Genomic DNA, 20,376 nt, shown 5'->3' with positions numbered 1-20,376 from the left:
AACAAAAACAGAGAAAAGTGACTAACCGAATGATACTTTAGATGTATAAAAACCCTGTTATTGTTTATTTCGTTTCTGTCAAGCAAAGAATCTGAAATGTTTTTAAAAATCCGAAAACAATATTTTAATTAAGGATTTATTAATTTTAATTTTCAAAACAATAATATCTAACGGCAACTAGAACTCGGCAAATTGTTCATGAAGGCCCGCCTGAAACGAAAAAATTGAACAATTAAAGCGAACAAATACAGACGGGAAATTACCTTTCTGGCCTCCTCCATGCCGCATTTTGCCAAACCGGTGGCAGTTTCGCAAGGATCTTCGTCGATAACAGCTAAAAATATATCGAAAACCCAAATTTTACTTTATCCCTTGCTTGACTGGCCTTAACAACAATGCTTACCGCTGTCGTGACAAGTCTTGTGTATTTGGACGATTTTTTCGTACAATTCTGCGTCATTATTCTTGATTTTTTCCCATGATTCGATGCCATTCGCTACTAAAGAACCGTCATCGTTCATCTCAAATAGAAAGAAATGATATTAAATAATGCTGGATGCATAGTATTAATAGTTTGTTGGTTTACCATGTTATAATGCTTGCTGAAGCAGAAAAGCATGCACTTTCCTTCGTGAGTAGAAGGCATCTTTTTCGCCATCAATTCGGCGATGTCGGCTAGAATGAAATATGAAGAATGCTAAGTAAACACGTAACTTTTAAAATATTTGCGTTTTCACTGTTACCGCAAATTCAATAAAATCAAATAGCGTTAGAGAGATAAATGAAGACGACGAATGAAACTATAAAGTAAAATTCTAATAACTAATAATAATAAAGTTTCAGATAAATGTTACTCACACTGAGCAGCTGAAGTTTCCTTGATGCACTCAACTCCTACCCTTTGTATCTCTTCCAGAATTTCTTCGACAATTTCTTGGTCCAGCTACGAGGTAAAATATTTGACCAATTATTGGCATCATTACTTATCAAGGGTCCAAATAAATGGCTTGATGAAATAAATTTTCTTTTTGAGTAATACGTTATAAAACTTACCGCATTCGCACCCATCGCTAAACACATCAGGAAACCAAAATAATACTTCATATCGGAAAAACTTTGCTTATTGACTTAATTACAGATTGCTCGTTAAAGGATACAATGTAATGTAACAAGCCGATCGGGCAAATAGCTATTTATATACTATAAAAATCGTTACAGACGCGCAGAATTTATTCACCAAATTATCCATTGTACCATTCGGCAAATTACACGCCTAGCTTCCTGCTCAATTCGATTTTTTTCAAAAGTATACGGTTTCGTTTTAAACTTTGGCTTTGTGGTATCAATTAGTCGCGGTAATACGTGGAATTATCGCGCGCAGTATCGGCCTATAACGTCTCCGAAGATTTGGCTTTTGCTTTATTTTTGTTCAGTGACGTTATAAGACCAAATAAATATGAGGCGTCAAATGTAGGAAGGAGGTGGACTCATGTCATTTTTTCTGTTCGAATCACAAAAGACAAAATCGACATAGGCAAAAGTGTATCAATGTGCTAAAAATTATACAGAGTGAGTTCGGTCGAGTAAAATCTAAATAGTTATCTATTCAGTCTTGTTCTGTTTATTAAAGATCACATTTTAATAATATTATATTAATACTAAATACGATATTTATTTTTTCCACTATGAAATCTAGCCTATTATTACGAGAACGAAATTTTTATGGCGACCCTGGCGATAATTTATTAACCACCGTCTTTATGTGCTCGTTAATGACGGCGCCGAACGCTTAATTAACGAGGTTCTCCGAAAGGTGATTCCTAAATATAATTACAGTTTCGAGAGGATGCAAATACGGAGATGCAAGCAATAAATAAAAAGCAAATCATATTTATAACATCGAATTTATTCAACGATAGCAATTACGCGCGACAATAAAATATTAAAATTGTATAACTTTATCGCCTATGACATTTTTTTTCTAATTTAAAAGGCTAGGTGGTGCAAAAAAAATCGGAAGGGATAAATTCGAACGGCGACTATACGGACCAGACCAGACCCTACCAGAGATGGTTCAAATGTATTCCGCGAACATGATCCAGTAAGTCATATTTAGCATGGTGAATAACAACGGGAAAAATATCCTCGAGAATCTGTCTATATTAATCGCCCTGTTTCGCGCCTTCTGGGCCGGTGTTACCGTAGGAATTGGACGGGGGGGCCCCGACAAAAGCAGTGCGTTTTCCTTAGGCGGCATCTCAAAAATCGAGTCACTTTTTTGTTTCGGCGGCTGTGGAGGTTTGGGCAGATCCGAATCGCCCAGGACTATGTTGACGAGGCAGTATTCCATCAGTGCCATAAAAACAAACCTATGAACGTAATATAGCGTAAGGCCCAGTGACCGGACGCATTGCAGTCAACGGACCGACAAGAAGAAGAATTAACGTTTTATAACGAGAATTTTAATGCGATTACAGACATTTTACACCTCTTATGAAATACCACCCTCAGGTTACTTTATTGGTTATTAACGGTTTAAACGTTATTGTTTGTTAACGTTACGTTAAGGCTATGGCCACGCTTGAGGCCTGGTCGTTGCGACACAAACGTAGCGTTGCGAACGCAGCAATGTGTTGAATTGATTGTTATGCAGCCGGCCACTTTTGACAGCGAAATATTTTGAAATAGTATATTATGCAACAAGTGCGGTAAACGTCATTTGACTCACGAGTTTATTTAACACGAGCGGAGCGAGTGTTTAATAAACGAGTGAGTTAAAAAGTTCACCGAACGTGTTGCATACTATACTTTTTCTACGACCGTTAGTTTTTGGGTAAAATCTCCGAAAACATCCGAGTGCTCCCAAACCCGTGCGGTTATATCCCGGAAATGTCCTAAGGGACTCGGATCTGTGGGACAAGTAACTCACGCGCTATAGTGACGCTTTCCGCACGCTAGATCGGTGTATAATTAGGTAGTTTGCAGATGTTGAAAATAGTATACTATGCAACCATGTAGCGGTAATAGTATATTATGCAAAGTGCGGTAGACGGCACTTGACTTACGAGGTTATAAATAAGTAACTTAAAAATTTTACCGAACGTGTTGCATACTATATTTTTCTACGTCCCGTGCGATAAAATCCCGGAAATGTCCGAAGTGGCTCGGATCCGTGGGAAACGAAACTGACGTGGTAAAGTGACGCTTCCCGCACGCTAGATCGATCTGAGCGCGTTTGAGACGCCCCGACGATATTGGATTAATGGAACAACCACGTCTTCAGTCTTTTGTTACTTTCGCGAAATTCAGTTTCAAGAAAGTATCTAGTTGAAACTTCACCGCCGCTTTGGAATATAAAAATATAGGAATAGTTTAATAATAAGCAGTACTATTAGTATCAAACTGACATAAACTGGATAATTCTGAAAAAAATAATACACATACAATACACCATACAGTGTCTGGTTCAAAATTGCATATTAGAAGCCATTAAAATCCGAAAGCAGAAATCCAGTTTTCTGTTTAAATAAATGAAGTTCATGAAAAAAAAAACGATCTGGAATCTGGAAAAGCACAACCATTGTAGTTAGTAATTGCGATTTCTTTATTTTATGTTATAATCGTAGCCATGTACAAAGAACTTACCACACGCGCGACTTCGTCACAAGCGTGACTCTAGCTTACAATCTCAAAATTGCAGGAAATTTGGCAGATAAAATTACCAGCTATTTTTTCCGAATTCGTGCGCGTAAATCGACGCAAAGCGTTTATTTTCATAAACTTGCAAGTTTAACCTCTATTAAAGAGTAAATAAAATTGAAATCGCAAAAGATCACTCTTAAAAGTCTATTTGTTTTTTTTGTTTAAAAAATTATAACTATTATATAAAATATACAAACAATGAAATTTAAAACTTTTATAAAACAAATCAATAAATAATTTGTTAAAAGGAAGAAACTAGTCAAATAAAAATATTGAACTGAAGTGGCTTTTACTTGATGAACCTCCATTTAACACAACTAAATTAGAACAAATAATGTTTAGATTTTCACAGTTTTTAATGTACTTTGTATTTCATAAAGGTTGATGAAAACTGTGAAAATCTAAACATTTGTTGTTTTAATTTAATTGAAAAAAAAAATTAGAGCGGGGCAGTTCAAGTATAATGACATAAGAGCAAGCAGTAAAGGAAGCCTTATTCCGCCTTAGGTAGTGTTGAACTTTATCGGTTAACACCGGTGTGCTTTTGAATCGTTAACTCTCGATAAAAGGGACGATTTCATAAGGTCCGTACGAAAAATTACCATACTTTTGTTTGGAACTTTGACTGTTGTTAGCCGGAGATCGAAATAACATTGACGTATTTCCAATCCCATGAAGCAATTAAAGGTAACAATACGCTCATTAATTAGGTACAAATTAACTGGCACGTCATGCCTCGTTCGGATATTCCTAAATTTATTGAATGCGATGATTATGAAACAAATAATGTTATTTCCGTGTCTATTTCCCGTGTCGGTTCCCATTTGGGGAACGGGGTGTAATTTTTTGCACGGATTCTTTACACTTACACAGTGCAAGCGGACATGAAAGCGTCGACCGCCTTCAGGTAAGAAACGGGCGGCAGGGCCGCTTGGCTCTTCGCGTGTTGCGTGGACAGTGTAAGCAGTGAGGTGACGCCCAAGGTGACCCTGGCTGGCGCCGCCTCCGGTTTTATCCAAAACGAGATCCACTGCAATCGGGTAAAACTAGTTACGCCCCTAAGTTCCAGAGGCACCCTCTTACCGACATGATTACAATAAGACACGTGGGTATGTAGGTGTGAAAGAGATAGTATCCAAGGCGCCTTTTCAGCTGGAAGACGACTTCCAGGCACGTGAAATTACCTGAAAAGTGCAACTTTACAGGTGTCAGTTACCCTACCAAACGGCATTTTACCCGTAGAGTACACTTGAGTGCAGTCTGCTGTATGGTTCTGTACCAGTGCCAGTTGGGGCAGTTCGATGTTTTCGTCGACAACCAATGGGACGTCGGGGTCCCATTGGAAAATCATGTCGTCCGTAGTATGAGATACTGAGGAGGTTAGGATAGAAAAACTCACTTTCCCGCCATATTTTTGAGAGTATTTCATAGAACGGTCGAGATTTCAGGGTAAATATAAAAAATTGCTTCAGAGTATATATAGAAACGTTTCGAATATATCAATTATTAGGTAACGGATATATTCAAAAGTTTTGTTGCTGACGCCTCTCCAAAGCGATGGTAGTACAGTATTAGTCAGCGCACGCGTGAACCTTTAGACGCACAGAGTAAAACGCTACATTATGACGTCTAGCGCGCAGTGTACTTACGACTTTCCATCTGCAACTTGCACTCTTGCGTATCGTGGGGGTATATCATGAAATTCATTGCGCATGACAGCCTGAGTGTAAGCCTGAAAACGGAAAGGATATTTTGTAGTTTATTGAGGTTCCGTGGGTATACCCTGTACCAGCTAAATTTTTAATGAGTTGACGGTTGTTCTGAGAAGTTGCATTTTTGGCAGTCAATAAAAAAATAGTTTTTGCTTCTTAAAACTCACAACAAGCGGGTAGGGAGTATACTCACTTAACCATGTACAATATGGTCTTGTCCTTGTACAGCCACATGTAATGGTTCGGTATCGTCATCGTTTGAAACGTGACAGATTTGGCGTTTTTGAAGAAAGAATCGGGTCGCCACATGTTTTTCAACCAATCGACCTCGAGCAAACGGTATTCGGTGGTCATATTCTCCGGCAACCTAAGTCTGTGGTCTTTCCACGTCTGTGCGAAGAATATATCAGCAGCGTATGTCTGAAACGCGCAAGTTCGACATTTAACGCGTCAATCCAACTCGCATTACCATCGAGTTTTCGTCGATGCTGTCCAACCCCATGACGGTGACGTGGAAAAAGACTTTGGTCGGTTGACCGTCTTTCTTGGGCGGTCTCATTTTGTCATATTTACTGGGATCTTCGGGTAAGATGTCTCTGATAGTCAGGCCGGTACTGAAAATAACCTCGGGTAGACGCGAAAAGGGAAGGGCGATTCAAAATTCTTTACAAAGGATTTTGGGACTTATTTTTGCGATTGAAAAGTTTTTTTTCCGCTTCACTTCCTTATGTATTCAAAACACAACAATTATGATTTAAGACCTTAATGGCCTATTCTGTGATCATCGACGGCCGCGCCCAACGTGCTGTGACAATTACAAGACGAATGTTCTGTGCAATGGAAACAGCATTCAACCTTATCGCAAAAGTGGGTCTTTAAAAATCTTTGTTCAAATTTTGAATCTCCCATGTTTCGCTAAGCGGTTCAGGAAACTACGCGTTTTGCGGAAAAGAACAAGAATCATGCATTTTTGGCGCGAATCACAAATTACACGACAATTTGACACAAAGCGAGCAGGGTTGACGCGTTTCTATGGGCCACACTGTACGTACGCAGGCTCTTCTGCCTCTTGTTCCACCCTGTGATCTGAAAACTGTTCATGGTAAAATTCTATGGGGCACAGGCTGCAAAGAGATACGTTTTTGATTATTTGTATGTATATAATAAGAAAACTTTTTTTACAGAAGAATAACTAGGGATCATTAGAGGTATCTCTGGACAAAGGAGCTTTTAAGATTGATGCATCAAGAGTATGAGTCGAAATTTATAGATTTAAAGAAAAAAAGAGGAATATAGAAAAGAGAGCTTATTATATGTTACACCTCTTCTATGAAATCAATATACGTAGTCCCCCTTCTAGTCGCTAGGTGGCACCACAGCTTTAAAGCAGAGCCAAAAAACTGTGGAATAACTTACCATGGACGGTATATTCGCCATCTATGGTCTTAACCTCATTCCTCTTTTTGTGCTTTGGTGGCACATGTTCATTTTTATTCGGCGTCGGTGTTTTCAGCTTTTTTCAGCGTTTTTGGAAGTTAAATGGAGAAGTACAAGTGAGATTTACGTTATTCCTTATCGGATGAAGAAAGAACCTACCTACGACGAAAGATTAAATCTTTCCATCCGCGATTACGTAATCGCTAGTGGCGTGATTCCCATCAACGAGATTTTCTTACAATTGGGAGACGATTTCTTCATCGTCCGGGTTCCGATCGGAATCCCCAGAACTCGAAAGACCCCCCATCTTTCCCACTTATACGACAGCAGTCGTATGTAAGTGTTTCACAATTGGAAGCAATCCTTTTGTGAGGGGGTCGGCCATACATATGGTTTTATATTTTTTCGACATCGAAAAAATAGAGTTTTCTGGCTCGTCCGGCTATGGATGAGGCGCCCGGGATACTGGGACATAATGAACAATTTTTTATGGCTGTTGGAATGCATTTACTCCATCGTAAGTATATTTTTTAGGCCCTTCAATTAATTCTGATGTCATTGTTGAGCCCCTTGAGACGGATTTAAAGCAAAATGGCCTTTAAGCTATGGGGTCGATAGTCCCAACACAAAGTTTGATGTGTCATGACATTTTGGCAAGTCAGATTAATACCTTTTTGAAATCCGGTGTGTCCGAAGATTGTCTCAGTGACCTTTTGCGTTGATATCCTGTGCCGAAGAATTGCCCGCTCAATAACTCTCCTAAATTGAATGTGCAGATGAAATCTGCCATCAACAAAGGTGGAAAGAAAAGGGATGAGAGACTGACTGCAACAAGGGGTGCTTTGATGGTGGTTGGTAGGACGCTCTTGACCTTGCTTTTGAAACCGGTTAAGGATGAGTAGTACTTACTTCTCATCGAAATGTTGAGTAATGCAATATTTGTTTTAAGCAAAATACACCATTTAGGTTCAGTATATAGAAGTTCAGCCGCGTTAAGCCTTTCGCTGGTCTCAAATGAAATGCAGCCTTGTATGAAGGAAGTGCTCGTTGATGCTTCTTTGCACTCTTGTTTATATGGAGAAGATTTGGCTGATAGGCTCAAATCAATCAGATTAGCTGCAGATTAGTGGCCGAGTTAAAGTCGGGTGCATCCGGAACAAGGCTTTTATAGCATACAAATTTAAACTCGACCGTCCCACTTCGTTCCCGGAAGTTGCAAGGCTGAAGTGGGTGAAAGTCATTGTACCCTCAAAAGAGGGAATACAGGAAGGTTCGAGAGGAAAGGGGGTGGAGTTGTGTCCCCAGGAAAAAATAGTAAGTACTTTTGTTGAAAGATTGCACGAGTTTCGGGACATTTGGAACTCTAGAACTCAAGATGCACAGATTCTACCTTGGTTAGATGGATATAAAATTCCATTTGCGAGGCCAGTTATACAGGACTTGATTACGACAGATCCTGTTTGGTCCCAACAAGAAAAAGATTCAATTTGTAATGTGGTCAAACACCTGTTAGAGATAGGTGCAACTGCAGTTTGCGAACCTTGTAAGAATCAATTTATTTTACAGATCTTTTTGGTTTCAAAATTGGATGGTTCGGTTTGATTAGTTTTAAATTTAAAGTAACTGAATGCTTTTATTGACACTTGTCATTTTAAACTGGAAGACAGAAAATTAGTAGAAACACTCTTCACAAGGAAGTCCTTGATGACCACTCTGGACTTGAAAGAAGCTTACTTTCTAGTCCCAATAATTGAAAATCAAAAGAATTTTCTAAGATTTTATTTTGATGCTCTCTGTTATCAGTTTAACGTGTTACCCTTTGGTTTATGCACCGCCCCGTGGGCCTTTACAGAATTAATGAAATCTGTGGTTTCTTATCTCCCTGCCAAGGCTTTTCCCTCAATAGTTTATTTAGATAACTTTACTATTTGGTGATAGCTATCCTTAAAAAATGTTCAAGTAACTTGCAACACACTGATTAGGTTGGGTTATGTTATTAATTATAAGAATGTTTTACATCCTTCGAAATCCCGTAAATTTTTAGGTTTTGTTTTTTTTGAATCCCACCACTTGTTTTTCTGATGAGTAAGTAAGTTTTGCAATTTGAACCATTGCGAAATAAGAGTCTTTGCCGAGCTTTGTGCTGTGCTAGTTTTCAGTTTGCCCAGCAGTTTGTTATAGTTGGGTATATACTAAGAATTTTTGAGAGAATCAAATATCTAGCCCTTCAAGACTCTGTCGATAATTATGATATTTGGATGATAATTCCTTGTAATTTACGGAGGGATTTTATGTGATGGCTAAAAAGTTTACAGAATCCTGAATGCCCTGTAAGGCAGCAATGTTACAAACTTGAGATTTTCTCAGATGGTACTCCTTTGGGTTGGGGAATTGTGCCAGAGGACTTTGGAGTCCTAGGGAAGCTCAGTTTCATATTAATGCACTAGAATTAACTGCGGCCTCATTTGGTCTCTAATGCTTCGCCTCGTATTTGACTAACTGCGAGACACTTTTGAGGATTGATAAGACAACTGCTATTTTGTATGTAAATAGAATAGGGTGAGTAAAATTTCCTGTTTTAAACGAAATTTCGAGGCGCCTTGGGGTTGGTGTGAAGAAAGGAGGTTATGGGTTAAAGCATCTTACATTCGATCTTCCGATAATTTTGAAGCGCATAAGGAACCCACGAATTTGAATTTTGATGGTGAATGGTACCTTTCGGACAATGCTTTTGCTAAAATAACAAGCAAATTTGGATTCCCATAAATCGAACTGTTTGCTTCTCGCCTAAGTAAGAAATGCAGAAAGTTTATTTCCTAATTTCCAGATCCGGAGGCATCTAATGAAGACGCGTTTACTGTTTTTTGGAGCGACAGTTTCTTCTATGTTTTCCCCCCGTTTTGCTTGTTGCCACTTGTTTTACGAAAAATCAAGGCTGATTGAGCTACAGGGATCGCAGTAATCCCTTACGGGCACAGCCAGCATTGGTTTGCTTTTTTTTTTCATGGGAGGCGTTGTAGTTATTTATTGTTTCTAATTCCAGACAAATTACCTTCTTCTTTTGACAGGAGAGGTCACCCTTTGTGGAAATCCCTTACCCTGGCTGCAGGGATTTTGTCAGGCAAGCATTCCAGAAGATTTGCTGGATATTTTTCTATCATCTGTTCAGAGCGCTACCTTGAGGCATTTAATACCTGCATGCATTTAAACTTTGGTGGAGCTTCTACGAAAGGAGGGGAGTGGAGTGTTATTACTTCTCACCTAGGCTGTATTAGATTTCCTTACTATTCATTTTAGACAAGGCAAGTCCTATGGCTCATTGAGTTTTTTCAGGCAGCACGGCCTTATTTTTGGATCAGATTTATTTAACAATGCAAATCTAACTAGGTTTTTTGAGGAGTTTATAATCTAAGGCCAAGTAAACCAAGATATAACAGCACTTGGGGCCCTAGTTATGTCCCTGACTTTGTAAAAGGGTTACGTTCTAATGACTTGCCATTAAAGCAATTAACTGTCATTAAAACAATTAAATTAGTTTCTCCTACTGAAGTTAACGATTGTACATAGAGTCCAAACGCTCTCTCTTATAGAATTGGTCAACATAAAATCATTTCCAGATGGATTAGAAATTAGAATAACGAATCAAATTAAGATTTCAGCTATAAATAAGACTCGACCTGTTTTTTAATTTTGCATAAATATGAAGATGTAAATCTTTGTGTGGTTTCAAATATATTATTGAGAGGGCCAGTGCTTTAAGAGGCAGTGAATCTCGTTTACTCATTACATTTAAAAAGCCTTGAGGGCAGCAACTATACCCAACAAAAGTAGATGAATAAAGATAACTTTAGAAGATAGTGGTGTCTACACTTTTATTTTTACTGTTCGCAGAACTCGACATGCCTCAACATCGTCTGCGTTTTGTAAAGGTGTTTCAATTGATATGATTGGAAAAACGGCAGATTGGTGAGAATGCTCTAAATGTTTCCCCTTTTTTATAATAGACCTATTTGTACAGCAAGTGCAGGCCTTTTTGTTAATGCCACATTTGGGACATAGAATTTTTCAGAAGGTTTGTTTTCTCGGATAGCCATTTATTTTGTATTTGTACTCGAGGCTTTCATAAACATCCTGGATTTCCTTATATAGCCGAATAAAATCGTTTTATAACAAATTTGCTGAGTTGCCTTTGAAAGTCTACGTATATTGATTTCATAGAAGAGGTGTAACATATAATTCAATGATCAAACGAACTTACCTGGTAAGTGAAGTTCGATCGTAATTATATGTTACACCTCTTCGTAGAAATCACCCATTCCCGCCCAATTTACTGTTCTGAACAGTACTAAAATGCCCTTTGGCAAATTTATTATAAAGGGGCTTTAAAATAGAATGAGGTTAAGACCATAGATGGCGAATATACCGTCCATGGTAAGTTATTCCACAGTTTTTTGGCTCTGCTTTAAAGCTGTGGTGCCACCTAGCGACTAGAAGGGGGACTACGTATATTGATTTCTACGAAGAGGTGTAACATATAATTACGATCGAACTTCACTTACCAGGTAAGTTCGTTTGATCATTGAAAAATCATTGCGTAACAGATAAATGCGCAAAAATAGGACTTACGAAACAGCAGAAACATTAAGCAGTGGGGTGGGGTGGGGGGAACAAAGTCTCGACGAGTTAAAACAAAAAACCCCACCTCTTTTCCGAAATTGAGCGCAACGCGGAAAAGTGTCGCGACTCATGTAGGTTAAAGTTAATTTTCAGCTTTGTTCCTCAACGCCGCACGTTTTAATCGTCCCAGATCAAAAGCCTTTAAGTTTCCTGCCCGGGCAATTACGCCGTAAAAAGTAAAAAAAGAGCCGCGTATAACATCAAAGGTTCTATCGGTTTTGTCATCGCCCGAATAATGGCACTTCGTATATACAGAGAGTTTTCAAAATTAATGATACCGAAAACGAACGAGAAAATTAATAGTCGATGCCGACTTTGCTATCGGTCGATTGCCGCGGCTGCAAATATACAGGGTGTTATGAAAATAGAAGTAAATATTTCAAGAGGCCAACTCGACCAGACCCCTGATACCGAAAACGAACGAAATAATCTCCTACGTAATTAACGAAATCGATACAGGTCGATTCTTACTTGATCGTCTCTCCAGTAGTCTCACTGAGTGCCGAAACGAGAGCACAGACAACTAACCACGTGGTTGTCGTCTTTCTCATTACGCAGCTATAGGAAACACCCTGTGGGCAAATTTTTTTTTACTTTGGCCGTTCACCCGCCTTAATATTATCTAATCTCGTTTGCCACTATGAAAACGTTAATAAACCGTCACACCACGTAGCTGCTTACGCCGCAAACCCTTCAGCAGGACTAAAAACGCCTTATTAAGTAAAAACGACGCCCGTAGGGCGGTGAAGGGGGGTAGTCACGATGATGACGAGCGAGAAAAAAAATCTGAAGTGCTGACAAAGACTTTCCGCGCCAAGGCGAGGAGGACGCAGCGAATCGTCATCGCTGGAGAGCTCGTTGTATCTTCGAGGACCATCTAGAGTGTTACCTTCATTATGCGCGGCTCGCATCGTGGCTTACGAGCGTCCGGAGAGACTCGCGATTCCTCCAATATAGATCCTCCTAGGGATTACGGGTCAATTAATGGGGACGCGTGTAATTAACTAACCGCGTTCTATTTTATTTTTTCGTTATTCGAGTGCTGATATTACCAGATTTAGAACGTTAAGGTCGATTTTTAAATAGCTGACATGAAAGAATATTGCCAACTCCATATTATTATTATAACGTGCGGACAATAAATAACAAGATTGCTTTCGAAAAATCGTCGCTGGGCGGGGCAAGTTCGTAGCGCGTAGCGCGAGGTAGCTTTGTATTTGAGAAGGAAGTCGCTTTGCGTTTCCTAGAGGACCATGGAACTTTCGCAAAATCGATATAATTACATTGTGTACACACCCTATATAAAAAATTGTACAAGTAATAACGATTTCCAACTAAATTATTCCAAGTATCTCGCGCACCCTGTATTACAGACGATACCTGAAACTCTATCTCTCGACACAATATTCGAGACCGTTCAAACCAAATTATCCCATGTTTAATAGTTTTTCATTTACAGCTAATAATTTATCCACGAAAACGGCAATTTTCAGGGTCTTTTATTTTTTTACCCATAATTGACACACCCTGTACATAATTTAAAAAAAATTGAAATCAGCAAATGGAGGCTATAGTCCTGGATCAAGATCCTGGTACAAGAATTTTTCAAAAATACTAAATGGTTTTTTGGAGAAAATAAGTTGACTGAGCTACCGAAATAGCGATTTTAATATGGATTTGGATGCTATCGATGGATTGCGAAAACCGCAAAAAGAAAAATTGTAGCCCTTGATGCGGCCTATGACACTATTTGAAGCGATTAGCCATATTTTTTACGATTTTTGATTTGTGGTTAATAATTTACTCTATAAAAAAACAATTTTTTAGGTCTTTTAGATTTTTGAGTATAATTTGGAAACCCTGTATATAATCGAAAAAATGCGAGAAATAAATGTTATTGCACTGGATCTTTCGCGTCTGCTGGTTAAAGAATTTTGCCGATCGGGTGAACGATTATGGAGAAAAACATATTTTTCTGGAAGTTAAAATTACCAAAAAAGAAATTAAAAAATTAGAAAAAAATACTTGGTAAAATTTTATTGCACCCAGTTTCTAGTGTTTAAATGTGGACACTTAACACATTTCTTATTTAGCAGGGAATATCGGGAACACACTGTACAATAATACTTAAATACAAAAGATTTTGCTGTCTATATGGGCTATATCGAAATGTCTTTCAGTTATATTAAAATTTTCAATAATAGGGGGACCCATTTTTCAGTTTTTTATAAATTTGCGGCCCACCATGTATATTTTTGAAAAATTGTCAAACATAAAAGTTTATGCGTCTTCTGGTTCGAGAATTTTTTTGGTCTTTTAAAAATGGTCTTTTTTTGTAGACCCTTGCAAACGTGATTTTTAATTTTTTTAAAATAGTTCTCGACCTCCCAGCCCCCTATTTTCAATAGGTTCCGCCACAGCCGGTACACCAAATATGAAGTCGATTGTTTCAAATTTCGGACGCTTATCGTGTTCATAGTCAATGTCCAGAAAACAGTCGAAAATCGCAGGAGACAAATTTCAAATTTGCAGCTATAACGGTTCGAAAGTTATTCAGGAAAAACCAAAAGACGAGAGCGGAGAACGTAGAACGGACAGACAAAAAAAATTTTTTTTTCGACGCTGTGCATCTCTGTACCAACGACGGTCCCCTAGAACCTACCGTCACCAAAAAATTTTAATAACATTTTTATACGAGCGAAGATGCTTTCGAAAAATTCGATTTCATCGATTTTCGAAAGTAACAGGTAAGGTTATCCGTTGCCGAACAAGCGCTCTACCAGCGCAAATTTGGCTTTCATCCGCCGACTAAATGACAGCAGCCACCTGGTTCACGATTTTCCCTTGGTGCTCCGAATTTTGGTCAGAAAACGTCTCCGTGTCTTAGGTGATCTAGACAATAGAGGTAACAGTTTCTATCTTAAATATATATATCCCAATCCCATTTCTACCCTGAAGTAAAATTCTTTTTATCTTTAGGAGTTTTTTTGTCTCTCTCTTATCGAGAGTACTCCGATCGAGATTGTTGCTGCCTAGGAAGCCAGCTTGCTTTGCTCATAAAAAGACAGTTTGCAAATCGTTCGTGTGTAATATTTTCTTTTGGATGGTCCGCTATTATATAGTATAATCTATAAACATCGTACTTATATTGTTTCTGTACGTTACTGTGTGGTTCAATCGGACTTAATTTAATTTCAACAGTAAGATATTGTCTAGGTTTAGGTATATTATTTAGAAGCACCAATAAAAAAAAGGCATAAAAATAGCAACATATAAATAGCGAAATGTCTAAAAGACCATTCTCAAACAATACAATTTATGAGTCTTCATAAATGTCAACAGTATTCTATTCTATTAAACGTTAACTGAACCTCATCAACCGTTTTCAAGATTTTTAGTGTTTTTTTTTAATCTCAGCGTTTTACTTCAAGAGAAGTGCATGGTAAACCCTGACTCCACTGGCTAGATCGGCGCATACCTCTATATTAGTAGCAACTCAAAAGTTATGTATAGTCCGTTGGCCCTTGGGTCCGCGACTTCTACCATGAAAAGCCGACCCATTTCTGGCCACAGCCACGGACCACCAATACATAGATCGTGCTACAGACTCCGGGCTCCCCTTTTGCAATGTAAATTGAGTAGCTAATTGTTTGTAACGCCAAAGCCAAGTGTTTTGTAAAGTGAGTTTTTATTGAGAGGTCTACCTCCGAGAACTACGCACTAGGTCATAGCCAGTAGGGTGTGACAAAATCAACTCCGACTCGCGACTTTCGCAACTATGTTCCATGGGGTTCTTAATTTGGTATAATAAAAAACTTGCTAATAAAAGTGCGTTTTATTTTAATTCACTGCATTTGACTGATTCTAAACGTTCAACGAATGAACTAAGCAGTTTCTTTTTTTTCTTTACTTCGTTGCGACTACCTATAGGAATGGGCTGCGAGGATCGAAATTCTGTGATGCACTGGGTCTCTTATAGGTGGTATTAAAACACTTGCTAACAAAGATGTGTTTTATTTGTCATAACATAAAACGAACTCAGTTTGTCCCGCAAGCCGCGACATTGACATTGCGAAAAATCCAGAAGCAACACGAGTATTTAGGCATCACGATGTCGCCCATAAGCAAGTCGATCACTTTGGGTTTAAAATCGGGGAGGCTGTGATTTGACGCGAGAAGGAGGGGTTTCCCATTCAACAAAACCGTTCTAAAATGTTATATATATAGGGTTGAGTTGCGCACGCGTATAAAAGTCACCGCGAAAAAAGGGAATCTGATGTTAACTCGAATGAATCGACCAGAGGGTCTGATGTGACGCCACCAATTTTGACTATTGCCTCCGTTGGTGAGACGTTAACCCCGAACACTGGAAGAAGATATGCTATGAAATTACTTTCAAGACGGCTGTGGCCGTGTTACCTACGAGAGCTGGCCTGGTACCGTTAAACGACGATTTTTTTGCACAGTGAGCATACAGTCTGACTTCGATGTTTTTGTCATTTTGAGATGTTATTACAGTACGTCCGACTAGACGTTTATAAAGAATACTTACCCAGTAGTTCTACATAAAAGTGAGATTAATGCCTCCCAGTTTACAATTCAATAAACTTACTGGGTTCGGATCGTAATCATCATTTAAAAGTGCGTAATGTTCGTGAAATATCGATTGACGCATTACAACGCTGACACCCATTTTGGCTGACAGGCCCAATTTATCCAGCCAGATAAACGAGGCAATAAACCTGTCGGATAAGCCGCGGGCGCCTCCGCCCCAAGCCGTCGCGGTCTCCCCTATATTCGAACGATAAAAAAAAGTAAACATCGGTTAAATTCAAATTCACTCCAATTCGTACCGCGGATAAAATGTGCACTGTTCCACCTGTTGCTAGATTTATATTCTAGCGTAAATACCTTATCAGGTTACAAGAGAGGATCCCATAGAATAAAAGAAAGAAAAGAAATTTTCCAATAGAATAAACCTAATATAAAATATTTTCCACAAATGCTTACCCAACCATAGAGGTTTATCATCTAGTTTAAGGGAACGCGTTACCTTCAGAACCCGTTTAATATGGATTTTTAATAGATCAAAAGTCTCGGGATCTAAAAATTGTTCTGGCGTCGCCGTTCTACCGTTGAAATAATAGCTGCAATAGTTTCAAGGTTGAGAGTACAAGAATATTAAAAGGGATTTAATCCCACTGATGCCAGGTGATGGCGTTCAATACTCGGGCGCCAGCTCTTAAAAACTTTTCAAGATACATTGATATGTCTTTAGTTCTAGGTCGAGTGACGTCTGGTCCAACCAAATACGACGACTTATATGTTTCATATTGATCTAGGATTTTTCTGAGCTCCACAAAATCGCGACCCAATTGACTGGCATTGACACTTCTATTGAACTTGTGATAGAACGAGTTGGGTTCTAAAACATAACTTGAAATACTAGTTAGGTATCTAGTAACTCGGGTAACCATTGCCCAATTCCCAATAGAGTTTGAAATCATTGTCGGACGAAAACTTAATGAGATCCTTCGCGTTACTGGAATCCCAAGCGCCATTTTGTAATCTTCTTAGCGCGTTCAAATCAAAAATCAGATTGACTTTGACATCACTAACAAACTTGTTCAAATTTGTCCACTCTGTTGCTGTCATATTGAAATCTGTATAATTTTGGGCGTTGTATGAAATCTCGCGCGTCCTGTAGTCCGTGCCGTTTACACTAAAGTGCAACATGTCCGCCAAATTACCGCCGACGCGAAAGTAACATGGGCTTAAATTACTAATTAGACTTTTCAGTTTGGGGCTCCTAGAACGGTGCGGTTAGTAAATGGTCGGTTACTTTAATGCCAAACGGTGCCTACGTAAAATTAAAACCTTTAAAATTGGACGCTACAACGCTAGTGTCTAATCCGAGGCTAAGAAACTTTTCATCGACTATGTGCGACTTTACTTCTGTTAAATTAAGGTAAAAACTTGATCCACTCTTTGGTTGGTTCACAATGTCGATAAATATGGTGAAAAATACGATTGCAAAACAAAAGGACACCAGGGTTTTCACTGAAACTTAAGATGGTAGGGTGTTTAAGTGTTTAGTGGGAAAATTAGCGTACGTCTGATGGACCTGAGGAGATAAAACTCGTTTTGTTTGATGGTTTTGACAATCATGATTGCATAAATTTGTTGTCTCGTACCACCGACCTGAAACTCGTAAAGGTTAGGTTCTGTATTTGTTTTTCATATTGAAGTATTGAGACTGTTATTCAAACCACAGAAAACTGCTTCGTCCAGTTACAAATTACGTAACCTTAGGCAAGGTTTTTAGGGGTACTAACCCAAACTTTGTGTGGTTTCATTTAAAATAGTTTTTTGTGTATTTGTTATCTGAAGTAGTGGAGTCACTGTGCCTTTAAATTTGGAAAATAGTGTTCGCCTTGAGCGGATGTATATGGATTTGTGATTAGGTACATGTTAATACGATTTCTGAATGTCTTATATTCACACTGGTAACCAGGCTAGATGGGATCGGATATTCCATATGAGATAATTGCAGCAACAGTTAACCGTTAGAAGTTGTTCCACTGTATGAACATGTTGACAAACCTGAAGGATGATGTATTAGTACAGACCTTTTCATTACGATGGCATCCTTTAGGATTTTTTGTCTACAGTCATCTATTTTTGTAACCTGGCCGATTGACTTTGTGGACATGGCCATTAGAAGTAAAACAAAAAACAAAATTCCACCATATTCCGTGATTGTGTCTTTCCCATTGGATATACTTACTTTCATGACGTAATCGATTATTCAACGTCATGTGTTAGTACCCAAGATCATCAAATGTTGGCAGGTAAAAATATAGTAAACTAAATCGTTTCCCTTTAATTAAATTCTAAATAATAAAATTATAAAAGAAAATAAAATAAACTGGTTATTTCCTTAATCTTGTTTTGGGGCCGTCACCTGGGTGGCCCCTAATCTAGACGGATCCTGCGACGGATAATGAACGCTAGGTTTAACCGCACTTTCCCCTTGACCCGCCACCGACGTAGTGGCAGCAGCGACAGCAGGTGGGAACGGAGGCAATTGAGGAGTGCTAAAAAAGAAAGGCGGCAGCGGGGGTGGCCCGAACATTGGTGGCACAATGATCGGCTGAGGGGGCGGCATACTCGGCAAAGGAATATGACCCGGTTCCAAATTAAAGAAATTATTACTGATTTCTGGCAGGGCTCCGGGTAAACCGGGAACTGCGGGATAAATTTCCTCATTGCTTAGGTGGGTAATCACAGTACGCCCTTGTGATCTGCCCCATTTTATTGTTAACCTTCGACCTCCCAAAATGAGTTTGTTAAATGTTTTTTCTGCAGCTATTTCAGCTGCCGCCCTTGTAGTAAACTGCACAAAAGCGCATTGCTGTTTTGCAACTAGACTCACAGACCGGATTTCTCCATACTGATAGAAGTGATCCCTTAAAATAAAAGATCTCTAACATTATCTAATCACAAGAAGGTATAGTTTGCTAATCAGGTGATTCACACTTTGATATTTGGTACGACAATGAATACAATATTATAAAGGTTGCTGTAAGTTGCTATGAAACTAACCTATTTACACTTTCTATGTTGATGTTATGTCAGTGGTGCAATATGTGTCTCGCACCATAACGAAATATATAATTTTATAATTAAATTTTTAAGAATATTTAATTTAAATTTAATTTAATTAATTAATTAATTAATGTTTTAGAATTTTTTGTGAGCGATAATTGAAAACCAGTCCCTCTTCTTTTAAAAATTTCACTCACCTTATATCTTGCTCAGAAAGATTTCCTAAGTTGCCTATGTACAAAGTAGTGATTGTTTTGTCATCTGGGGGCTCCAAAACAGGCATAGCGGCCGCACGTTTCAACAGTTTATCAGCCACAGGGTCATTAACTCCGTAATAACGATCCTTAATATTTTGATCGGCCAGTGGATCATCTGGATCCGTTGGTTTTTCATGCCTGTAAGGACATTCTTCACCTCGTCTACATTCTCCTTTGACCCAAAATGAACACACGTGGGGCCGGTTACGTTTGTAATAAGGCGCCGTCCGAGCCAATCTCATTAGAAGGTCGTTGGGTTCATTTAACTTAGAGTTCAAAGTGCCCGGATCTGATCTGGCCAACTAAACAACAACCATCTCAATATATTCAGGCAAAAAAATAGTTACACTCACGTCTTTCTCCATGTTTTGGATATAAAACTCTTTGTTGACGTCACTTTTGGGCAAATCATCTCTTAGCTTCAGCGCCGCATCTCGGACTTGTATGGGCAAACCATACTCCAAGTCCAGAAGGCACGTCTGACAGACATTCTTTAGTTTGCTACACGTCTGGCAGACTTCTGTCTTCTTAAAGCGCATTCTAGCACCGGGACACCATCGGAATACCGTGAAGGGTCTCGAGCAAATTTTGCACTCTTTGCCGTATTTTTCCTTCGTCATACGTATGTACGGATTATCGCCCAGACACGTCTGGCAGAGAATTGGAAAGTCCTTAAAACAAACTTCACTAATACCATGTTTTATTTATTTAACAGTGAGCACATACCGCATCTTCCCAGTTTTGTCTGTTGTACGTATTCGTCGTCTTCGACGTCGCCATGTTTATGTTGGTATGGGCAAACAACCGTAGGTAAGCGATTTGAATCCTAAGCACTGTCGACCAAAAAAAAAAATTGCAGAATGCACACACCGTTGACACTTTTCAGTCCGTTCGCATTACATAGCATTTAGCTATAGCACAGAACACTAAATAAGAGTTTTGTAGGACTCTCTACCACAGTATCAACATTCTGTGGTGCAAGA

The 20,376-nt window shown here is 38.8% G+C and overlaps 4 protein-coding genes across 4 annotated transcripts; all 4 read right to left on the bottom strand.

Moving 5' to 3' along the window:
• Positions 1–127: 127 nt before the first annotated feature.
• Positions 128–1,214, bottom strand: LOC132705602 (general odorant-binding protein 28a-like). Its single transcript, XM_060676283.1, has 6 exons — positions 1,054–1,214; positions 859–943; positions 587–675; positions 404–521; positions 264–334; positions 128–210 (listed from the first exon to the last, which is right to left on the bottom strand). Exons 1-6 carry the CDS (start codon positions 1,102–1,104, stop codon positions 178–180), a joined length of 447 nt encoding a protein of 148 aa, XP_060532266.1. The 5' UTR covers positions 1,105–1,214; the 3' UTR covers positions 128–177.
• Positions 1,215–1,584: 370 nt separating this feature from the next.
• On the bottom strand, positions 1,585–7,158 carry LOC132705126 (glycine receptor subunit alpha-2). Its single transcript, XM_060675559.1, has 8 exons — positions 7,091–7,158; positions 5,884–6,055; positions 5,608–5,834; positions 5,352–5,434; positions 4,939–5,073; positions 4,786–4,886; positions 4,572–4,732; positions 1,585–2,369 (listed from the first exon to the last, which is right to left on the bottom strand). The coding sequence occupies exons 1-8, from the start codon at positions 7,156–7,158 to the stop codon at positions 2,075–2,077; spliced, it is 1,242 nt and encodes a 413-aa protein (XP_060531542.1). The 3' UTR covers positions 1,585–2,074.
• Positions 7,159–15,522: 8,364 nt separating this feature from the next.
• On the bottom strand, positions 15,523–17,800 carry LOC132705218 (heparanase-like). Its single transcript, XM_060675687.1, has 9 exons — positions 17,642–17,800; positions 17,393–17,588; positions 17,003–17,337; positions 16,731–16,953; positions 16,539–16,675; positions 16,141–16,319; positions 15,948–16,089; positions 15,786–15,894; positions 15,523–15,735 (listed from the first exon to the last, which is right to left on the bottom strand). Exons 1-9 carry the CDS (start codon positions 17,694–17,696, stop codon positions 15,567–15,569), a joined length of 1,545 nt encoding a protein of 514 aa, XP_060531670.1. The 5' UTR covers positions 17,697–17,800; the 3' UTR covers positions 15,523–15,566.
• Positions 17,801–18,359: 559 nt separating this feature from the next.
• Positions 18,360–20,303, bottom strand: LOC132704598 (pre-mRNA-splicing factor RBM22). Its single transcript, XM_060674700.1, has 4 exons — positions 20,120–20,303; positions 19,747–20,064; positions 19,334–19,695; positions 18,360–18,997 (listed from the first exon to the last, which is right to left on the bottom strand). The coding sequence occupies exons 1-4, from the start codon at positions 20,171–20,173 to the stop codon at positions 18,469–18,471; spliced, it is 1,263 nt and encodes a 420-aa protein (XP_060530683.1). The 5' UTR covers positions 20,174–20,303; the 3' UTR covers positions 18,360–18,468.
• Between the last annotated feature and the right edge of the window lie 73 nt (positions 20,304–20,376).

Source organism: Cylas formicarius, unplaced genomic scaffold, assembly GCF_029955315.1.
Source record: "Cylas formicarius isolate icCylForm1 unplaced genomic scaffold, icCylForm1.1 PGA_scaffold_7__23_contigs__length_41026272, whole genome shotgun sequence".
NCBI classification, from domain to species: Eukaryota; Metazoa; Arthropoda; class Insecta; order Coleoptera; family Brentidae; genus Cylas; species Cylas formicarius.
The sequence above is the reverse complement of the archived record's forward strand: the minus strand, read 5'-3'. Positions and strand labels throughout refer to the sequence as shown.

Bases quoted from the DNA above. Each gene is read 5' to 3' on its own strand.
- LOC132705602 (XM_060676283.1), bottom strand. From the start codon at position 1,104: ATGAAGTATTATTTTGGTTTCCTGATGTGTTTAGCGATGGGTGCGAAT. The intron at 944-1,053 runs GTAAGTTTTATA...TTTACCTCGTAG, and splicing joins TAGCGATGGGTGCGAATGCG to CTGGACCAAGAAATTGTCGA. The intron at 676-858 runs GTGAGTAACATT...ATTTCATTCTAG, and splicing joins GGAAACTTCAGCTGCTCAGT to CCGACATCGCCGAATTGATG.
- LOC132705126 (XM_060675559.1), bottom strand. From the start codon at position 7,158: ATGGGGGGTCTTTCGAGTTCTGGGGATTCCGATCGGAACCCGGACGAT. The intron at 5,435-5,607 runs GTGAGTATACTC...TTCCGTTTTCAG, and splicing joins ACCATATTGTACATGGTTAA to GCTTACACTCAGGCTGTCAT. The intron at 2,370-4,571 runs GTAAGTGTAAAG...TTACGTTCATAG, and splicing joins TTCATGTCCGCTTGCACTGT to GTTTGTTTTTATGGCACTGA.
- LOC132705218 (XM_060675687.1), bottom strand. From the start codon at position 17,696: ATGATTGTCAAAACCATCAAACAAAACGAGTTTTATCTCCTCAGGTCC. The intron at 17,338-17,392 runs GTAGGCACCGTT...GCACCGTTCTAG, and splicing joins TTTAAAGGTTTTAATTTTAC to GAGCCCCAAACTGAAAAGTC. The intron at 15,895-15,947 runs GTAACACGGCCA...ATCTTCTTCCAG, and splicing joins TACCAGGCCAGCTCTCGTAG to TGTTCGGGGTTAACGTCTCA.
- LOC132704598 (XM_060674700.1), bottom strand. From the start codon at position 20,173: ATGGCGACGTCGAAGACGACGAATACGTACAACAGACAAAACTGGGAA. The intron at 19,696-19,746 runs GTGAGTGTAACT...GTTGTTGTTTAG, and splicing joins TCCAAAACATGGAGAAAGAC to TTGGCCAGATCAGATCCGGG. The intron at 18,998-19,333 runs GTGAGTGAAATT...TTTTATTTTAAG, and splicing joins CTTTCTGAGCAAGATATAAG to GGATCACTTCTATCAGTATG.